At 45.0% G+C, this 9022-nt stretch overlaps 1 protein-coding gene and 1 pseudogene across 2 annotated transcripts; one reads left to right on the plus strand and one right to left on the minus strand.

Moving 5' to 3' along the window:
• Positions 1–753: 753 nt before the first annotated feature.
• On the plus strand, positions 754–5369 carry LOC311597249 (large ribosomal subunit protein uL15-like; annotated as a pseudogene). Its single transcript has 2 exons — positions 754–773; positions 1814–5369. The product of its transcript is annotated as a large ribosomal subunit protein uL15-like (transcript).
• Positions 3438–8786, minus strand: PIGM (phosphatidylinositol glycan anchor biosynthesis class M). Its single transcript, XM_084792078.1, has one exon. The coding sequence runs from the start codon at positions 8534–8536 to the stop codon at positions 7265–7267; it is 1272 nt and encodes a 423-aa protein (XP_084648204.1). The 5' UTR covers positions 8537–8786; the 3' UTR covers positions 3438–7264.
• Between the last annotated feature and the right edge of the window lie 236 nt (positions 8787–9022).

Raw genomic sequence — 9022 nt, forward strand, 5'->3', positions numbered from 1 at the left:
TGCCGAATACATGCCCATGCTATTGTGATACTTCTGACCCAGAGAGAAGACTTGTGCTTCCGTCTATAGAACACCCACCCCGTCTACAGAATGAACCCCCCCCCCCATACAACACAACAGAGAAAGAAGTGCTGTGTGCATTGAGGGCACAAGCCAAACCTGCACTGATTAGTGCCAGGCAGTGGTAGCACACACCTTTAATCCCAGCACTTGGGAGGTAGAGGCAGGCAGAGCTCTGAGTTTGAGGCTAGCCTGGTCTACAGAGTGAGTTCCAGGGTAGCCAGGACTATACAGAGAAACCCTGCCACAAAAAACCAAAACACACACACACACACATACATACACACACACACACACACACACACACACACAGAAGTACAAATCTATAAAGCTTGAGCCAGACATTGGAAAGATGTTATTTTGTATACATACATATAACTACTTACTTACTGGATTAAGATGAAGATGAAGATTTTCATAAAAGCAGGAAGTCAAATAATTATTTTATATAAATCCAAACACCTTGCATGTGCACTCACACACACACACACACACACACACACACACACACACACACACACACATCTATAATGAAAACCAGCTACACCCAAATTAGAAACATGAAATCATGACATTTGCAAGAATAAAGACAAAACTGGAAATTATATTTTCTCTGATAATGCAGGTCCTAGATTTTAATTATTATATATGTGACTGGGTAGAAATAGGTCATGAAAAAGGAAGGGGACCATAATGAAAGGGGAAAGCTTAAGGTAAGTTTCAGAAGGGCGGGGTGGGGGGGCAGACACCTTTAATCCCAGCAGTCGGGAGGCAGAGGCAAGCAGATCGCTGTGAGTTCCAGGCCAGCCTGGTCTATAAAGTGAGTCCAGGACAGTCAAGATAACATAGAGAGACCTTGTCTCAAAAAAAAAAAAAAAAGTTTCAGAAGGGGAAGAAAAGAAGGCAATAGAAATGCGCTATGAGGGCCAGGTGTGGTAGTGCACTTCTTTAATGTCAGATTTTTGGGAAACAGAGGTGTGTGTGTTCAAAGCCGGTCTGATCTACATAGTGAGACCATCTCAAAAACAAAATAATAACAACACTAAATAATAACAACAATAGTAGGAGTGACATGAGGGTAGAAGAGCTACTGGAGGAAGCAGCAGCAGAGATGGGGGAGAAAAACCCACAAAAAAACATATATATGAAAGTATCAGAATGAAACCTGTTGCTTTGGTGCTTATTTAGGAAGGTTTAACAAAGCTGGACACTGACGGCGCACGCCTTTAATCCCAGCACTTGGGAGGCAGAGGCAGGTTTTTCTCTGAGTTTGAGGCCAGCCTGGTCTACAGAGTGAGTTCCAGGACAGCCAGGGCGGCACAGAGAAAGCTTGTCTTGAAAAAGAAGCTGAAGAAAAAGGAGAGAAAGAAGTTATATTAACAAAAAGCCAATACTGGGGGGCTGGAGAGATGGCTCAGAGGTTAAGAACACTGTCTGGCCTTCCAAAGGTCCTGAGTTCAATTCCCAGCAACCACATGGTGGCTCACAACCATCTATAATGAGATTTGGTGCCCTCTTCTGATACATGCAAGCAGAACACTGTATACATGTTTAAAAAAAAAAAAGCCAATCCCACCATCTAACGTGTGTGTGTATACGTACACATATAATATATACATATAATTCCAGTGCAATCATTTTCCTTACAAATGTCATAACATTAAAATTCTGCTGTGTGTGTGTGTCACATTTTCTTTATTCACTGGTTCTACTTCTTAGAGAAAGAGAAATGTGGAAGAACTTAAAAGTCTAGACTGAGGAAGACCAGGAAACTCTGGGGCCATGTAAGCCACGGTCACGCCTCGTCGGTCAGCACCGCAAGCACCCAGGCGGCCGCCGGAACGCTGGAGGCACGCATCACCACAGGATCAACTTCCACACGTATCATCCAGGTGAGTTTGGGAAAGTTGGTATGAGGCATTACTACTTACAGAGGAGCTAGAGCTTCTGCCCAGTGTCAACCTGCAAGCTGTAGACATTGGGCAGTGAGCAGACATGGGTCAGTGCTGCAGAAAACAAGACTGGAGCTGCTCTTATCATTGATGCTGTGCGATCCAGCCACTACAAAGTTCTGGGGAAGGGCAAGCTCCCTAAGTCATCGTGAAGGCCAAATTCATCAGCTAAGAGCTGAAGTGGAGATTAGAGCTGAAGTGGAGATTAAGGGTATTGGAGGTGCCTGTGTCCTGGTGGCTTGAAGTCACCGGGAGAGGTGAATAAAATGCTAACATTTTTGATGTGGGAAAAAAAAAGTCCTAATTTGACTTTGGACCTAGGACCTAAGAGTGTATAGCTGGTTCCTATGTGGCTGCATTTATTTTGATGCATTGTTAAGCCACCATACTGATTCCCACAGTAGCTGCCCAGGTTGCTGTCATCAGCAGTTTACATTCTCACCTGCGTTAGTATTCCTGCGTTTAGCTGTTCTGACTAGGGTGAGGACTGACCTCAAGGGTAGTTTTAACTCGCATTTCCCTTTATGTATTTACTGTCAGCTTTGTTTCTTCTTTTGAGAACTGCAGCTCAGTTCATTTAGCCCATTTACTCACTGGAAGATTTGAGTGGTTTTTATTGTTTTCCTTCTTTATATATTTATATATTTCCCTTCAATATTTAGTAGCTTGTCCTGTGTCGGCATAAGGACATGATTCACTGACTGACTTCCTAGGCCAGGAGAAGGGAGGGAAAGGACAGTAACAAAGACATCATACAATCTGGGAAGAGGATTCAGATATGAGAGGTTATTAAACGTCTGTAAGTCACTAAGAGAAATGTGAGAACAACAGAAATGGCCTAGGATTAAGAGTCCTTCTGTTCTCCCAGAGGGCCTAGGTTCCGTGCCCAGGACCTTCCAACCATCTGTGACTCCATTCCCGAAGGATTCAACATCCTCTTCTGTCCTCTGAGGGCACCAAGCACACACAGTAGGTATACCTGTATTCATAACAGCCAACGCACATAAAACAAAGTTGCGCACACACACACACACACACACACACGCGCGCGCGCGCGCTCCAGAAACTTGGTAGAGTCAAAGAACTGCCCCTTACACAAATACACATGAGGAAGGGCAAACTGACTGACAGGACACCTGCCAGGGTTAAGTGTTGAATCCCATTTATTTTGCAGAAATCTTCAGCTGGATCTGAGCACTCTGAAAAAAAAAATCTACAACACTGTAAAAGAGGCATGTCATTTTGGTCAGAAGAATCCACTTAAAATTCTAGTTCTGTCTGTCATTTATCAGCAAGTCACTTTTTAACCCACTTTGCTCATCTTTAAAACTAAGTACAAACACCAAATCTAAAGTGTTGTTATAAAAATTAAGCTGTGGCAAAGTAAATTGATTAACTCAAATGAAAAGCCATCATGATTCAAAATCAGTTGAGCACCTTTATTTTCTTAGGAGGGAGATAGAATTGTCCACAAAAGCATGGGTTCAACTCTGGTGAAGGGTAAGGTTACTTAGTTGCCAATTCTGTTCAGTCTAGGAAAAGCTATGGTTATATGGCTAATGTTTAAAGAAAAAACAAAACAAACAAAAAAGCAAAAACAAAAACGAAAACCAAAAGCCAGGTATACATATTCTTAGAATCCCAGTGCTGTCAGATCCTTAGGGCTTGCCGACCAGTCAGCCTAGCCAACTTGGACATCTCCAAAAAGAAAAAACATCAAGTGGAAGGTTGCTTGGGGACTGATGCACACCTGCATGTACATGAGTGAGTGTGCGCGCACACACACGTAATAAACTGTGAGGGGAATGGCAAGAGATTGCACTTAAAAGACCACCACAGGTAGAATTTTTCATATTTTTCTTTTCTATTTGTAACTCATAGATGGCAAGAGAGTGTTACACCTGATGTTAAAAAAAAACCCAATATATTCAGCCATAAATTAACTAAAGGACAAGTTTTATACAATGTATGAAACATCATTATGTTACTTATAAAACCAGATGGCGAGAAGTCAGTAACTGTGATGTATGGTTTTAAGAATTCTTTGCTGAGTTGCAGTCATGGGCAATTATCACAGCTTTTCCAAAGAACCTAATGCAGGCCAGGTGTGGTCTAGCACACCTGTTAATCCCAGTCCTTGGGAGGTAGACTCAAGAGGATAATGAGTTGATGCCAGCCTGTTTACATAGCAAGCTTGAGACCAGCCTGGGCTACACAAGGCCGCATCTCCTACAACCGAAAAAGAAAATCAACCAATAATGATCCTAATCCAGAGAATTTAACTTGAGGCCTTTCAGGACATTTGGGAGACATCAGAAAAGCAGTTTCAGAAGAAAACACACAGTGCTCTGTTTATAACACAACCTGGAGAGACAGTCTTCTTAATCTAATAAATAATGCTTGCCTGTTAATCAGTCTGTCTTACATAGGTGATGCTATAGCCTGGATCTGAAAGGCCCAGGTGTTAAAAGCTCGCTCCCTTGCCTGGGGAGGCCAATGAGAGGTTTTAAGGCTTTACGAGTGTGCCCTCAAAGGGAACTGAGAGACTCACACTCTCCTTCGCGTCCTCTGCACCAGCAATGAGGTGAAGTTTGTTTTTACCACGTGCTCTCTGCCACATATGCTACCACATCACAGGCCTGAAGCAACAGAGCCAACCAACCTCAAAGTAGAACTTCAAAATCCTTGGCCCCAAATAAGCCTTCTCTCTGTAAGTCCATTTACACTAGGCATTGCTACAGTGACAGAAAAGCAACGCAGGTAGGCTAGGAGCAGGAGAATAATGCAGAAAATAGGCCAAAGAGCTACACAAATGTAGGCGATTCTCAACGTCTAATAAGGAAACAAAAGGTATCACTAATGAAAAGGAGGCAAAACAATCACACAGCTCAGCGTGAAAAGAAAGGTACCTGCTGCCAAAACTGACAACCTAAGTTTGATCCCCAGGGCCAAACTAGTGGAAAGAGGAAACTGACTGCCACACGTTGTCCTCGGCCATCCACAGGTGCATCTGACCTCCAGACACGGGCCATGGTACAGATACACCTCTTCCTCAAATAAAAACTTAAAAGGCTGCAAAGCAAAAGTAAAACCCAAGAGGCCAAATCGAGTCATTTCTCCACTTAACTTACTCAATGCTTTGCAGCAAGGGACTGGACAGAGTTGCTTCAGTGGTTAAGAGCGCTGGCTGCTCTTCCAGAGGACTCAGGTTCGATTCCTAGCACCCACATGATGGATCAAAACTATATGTTAACTCTAGTTCTAGGAAACCCAATGCCCTCTTCTGGCAACCTTGGGCACTAGGAATGCCCATGGTGCACATGTATGTAAAATAGTCATTAAAAATAAATAAATAAATAAATGTTTTGCAGCAGATAAACTGCAAAATATCTTGTGCTTCTCTTAAGAAACACTTGCATTTCTTTGATAAAAAATTTCTGAGCCAGGCACAGTTGGCACAGGGCTGTGATCTCAGCTCTTGGGAGGTAGAGGTATGAGGGTCAGGAGGTCAGTTATCTTGGCCAGCCTGGACTAGGACTGTCTAAAAGACCAACGACAAAAGTCAGGCCTACACAAACACACAAAGCATATTTTCCTTCCTCAAATTTCCATTTTAAAAATCCAGTTGGATGCTCAGTACAGAGTCCTAGCCTAGAATTCCTGAGGTTTCAATCCCCTAAGAATAATTTTAAAAGGCTCATGTGCCATAACTGAAAAGCCACTACTTGGAAAAACTGTGGTGGCGCACGCCTTTAATCCCAGCACTCAGGAGGCAGAGGCAGGTGTATTGCTGTGAGTTCGAGGCTAGCCTGGTCTACAAAGCAAGTCCAGGAGAGCCAAGGCTACACAGAGAAACCCTGTTTCTGAAAGAAAAAAAAGAAAAAGAAAAAAGCCACCTATTCTTTCTAAGGCCAAATCCCCAAGAAATGCTGCCAGTAATAGAATTTTTAATTATGACTACCTTATAAATATATTTTATTCTCAAAAGGCTTTTTAGGCTTGCCTTGACAGGCAGAAAAAAACTTTATTGGAGTAGTATCTGTATTCAGGAGTTTTTTGTCATTGCTAACTCTGGAAAAACTCTTTTCCTAAATCATGATCTCAAAATCATAGTGATATATGGCTACTCATCTTTGAATGTTAGGAAGCCCTCAACTTAGATGGGCTCTTTTCTAAAAATATTTTAGGATGCTTATTCATATAGTTGACAAAGTACTCCTCCACTCTCAAAAATATTACAGTGACAAATACAAAGATCTGCCTGCCGAAGCCTCATTTCTGCAATTCCTCAAATCCCCTGCCACCCTTGATGTGGAGCGTGGAGCCCCGAGGACGCCACGCATGCTCTCCAGGGGCTCCCTCCAACCGCCTCTTTTCTATCGTGTCATGTTCAGAGTGGAGGAGTTAAGCTGGGAGATGCCTTATCAATAATGTAACAACTTAGGTGATAAAATCAGATTAGAGCAAATGGACTTTTACCCAAAATTTAAGATGTACCATATAAATTCTACTACTTTTACAACAGACGGTAACATTCAGCTTAAATTCTAGATGGAAAGTCTCTCAAGCAATTAAAAAAAGAATAAGTATATATATATGTCATAGTAGTGTTCAATTTCTTTTTAAAAAACTCATGTATAAAGACGGATGAGTTTAAATTTAATCGTTTCATATAAAAAAATACCTCTGGTACTAATGCTGAAAAACTAAATTACAAAACAATACATGATCACAATTTAAATTCTTTGGATAGTCATCTTCTAAACCCGCACATTTAATACATTTTAAAACTTCCCCAACTAAGCCACAGAAGGGTTAATACTTCATATGTAAAAATGTTGTACTTTAGAAACTTTGTAAATTTTCACAGCCATCGAACTGCAGAAAGGGGCTGACAACAGTGGCACAGTGCAACAGGAAGGAACACTGCTGGAGACCAGACCTAATGTCTATTTCTCTACTGTAGAAAAATATTTTAGCATCTTCTCGTTTGATCAGTTATTTTTAACTGTCAAATAAGAAACCTTTCTCATCTAACAAATGAGTCCTAAGACTTTCTAAAGGGTGGACCGCAATCATTGGGCCCCCTTTATATATAAACCCAACACTGGTTTTAACTTCTATTGGAACAAGGGAACTTGCAGTAGAGTGCTTAGAATGTTCGGGCAGGAAAAAAAAAAGTCCAAAGCTTTTCTAGTCCATAGGGAATAATCAGAATGTTACAGACGGTTGCGGAAGATCCCGAACACACATTAGTCGTATTTGATTCTCTCTGTTAGGCGCTCCTCCTTGTAGTGAGAAATTATTTGAATCAGTATGGAACAGTTGATTAGAAGGAAGAACAAACCAGCTAGCCAAATAAACAGGAAGGTGTTCTTTCCTTGAAACTCTAGGACGTACGCAGGCGCCAGCCATAGGCCCTGCCCTATAAACCACAGCAGTAAGAGCACTACGGCTCTCCTCCAAGGCATTCTCACGAGCGGCATCACCAGAGGCAGGAGGCAGAGGTACCAAAGAAAGTACTGAGAGGTGCAGACTTTGTTAAAAGTCACAAAGATGGCCGTATGAAGAAAACAACAAAAGAGAAGATCTCTGTAATAGGCAAAGGACACGGCCGAAAGCAAGATGAACTGTGGCAGGAAGGCAGCGAGCCCCAGGGTGAAGCTCCACTTGCTCTCTGCAGTCAGATACAGCATGTAGAAGTAGGGAGAAAAGTTATGGCGGATATCCCTCCTAGTCAGGTGATAGAGGTAGGTGTGCTGCAAGAACTCCCAGCCGTATTTATAGTAAAAGCCGAAGCTCAGGGCGAAGAACGTGAGTCCCGCCACGGCTACGAAGAGCAGCACCGCCCAGCTGCAGAGCCTCTTCAGGAAGTCGTACAGCCGAGCCCGGAAAGAGTAGCGGGCTCGGCGGAGCCCCTCGTCACTGTCGCGCTCGGGCCGCAAATGGAGCGCTATGGGGAGGATGTAGGTCACCGGGTACATCTTCATGTGCACCGCGAAGCCGTAGAACACCGCGGCGCACGCGATCAGCCGTTTCTCTATTAGGTACAGGGCCGTGAGCACCAGGGAGGCGACGATGGAGTCCGCGTTGCCTCGGCTGGACACCGCCATGGGTAAGGGGTTGAGCAGCCAGAAGACGCAGTAGCCACACGCCTGGCGGCGCCCCAGCCCCTTGAGCAGCAGCAGGCGATATAAGAGGAAGGCGGTGAGGAGATCGCAAGTGATGAAGAGAAACTTGCCGAAGAGTTCGCTGAGGTAGATGTTGGGAGTGAGGAGCCAACTCAGGAGCGGGGTGTAGCGATAGGTCGCCCTCAGGTAAGGGGAGCGCCCCTCCGTGACGAAGCGCGCGGCGTCCGTGAACACGTGGTAGTCTATGTCCGTGTACCTCACGAGCAGAGTCCGGTCCTGGAAGACACCGTAGAAAACCAGGGCGACCCGGGCTAGGAAAGCCACGCAGAACACCCCGGCGGGGCGCACCCGCAGGTTCAGGAACCATTCCCCCCAGGGCCTGGTGTAGCTCATGGTCTGAGTGCGAGCCAGCCGTCCGCCCCGGGTCCACGCGGCGCCCGTCTCGCTAACCGTCCCCCTGCTCACTCCACTCGGCTATCCCGAGCATCTCCACTCCTAAGGCGCCGAGGAATGATCACTTCCGGCACGAAGTTCCCAACCACCACCACCACCACTTCCGGCTTCCGGCCCCACGCGGATTCGCAACTGTCTCCGCGGAACTATTATTCTCCTCGGGATTGGCTGGCTAGCTAGCGCAGTTCCTCCAGCGGGGGGGCGGGGGAGGCGGGAGGGCGGGATTTCCGGTGCCTTGATCGAGAGACTTCCGCTACCCGGAAAGCCCGGAGCGGCTGAGGAGGCGTGGTGGAGCTGGGTGAACTTTGTGTTTTGTAACCTGTGCTTTAAACATTCCCAACTCGGGTCAACTCCTGGAAGAGGACTCTTGACACCCAGTGAGCCGCGCCCTGCTGCGACATCCTGTGCAGCTAGCTTGGAGGACAG

The sequence above is a fragment of the Acomys minous genome (assembly GCF_964271855.1).
Source record: "Acomys minous genome assembly, chromosome: 1".
Classification (NCBI taxonomy): domain Eukaryota; kingdom Metazoa; phylum Chordata; class Mammalia; order Rodentia; family Muridae; genus Acomys; species Acomys minous.

What these genes read in the sequence shown, in the direction of transcription:
- PIGM (XM_084792078.1), bottom strand. Translation starts at nt 8,536, where the DNA reads ATGAGCTACACCAGGCCCTGGGGGGAATGGTTCCTGAACCTGCGGGTG.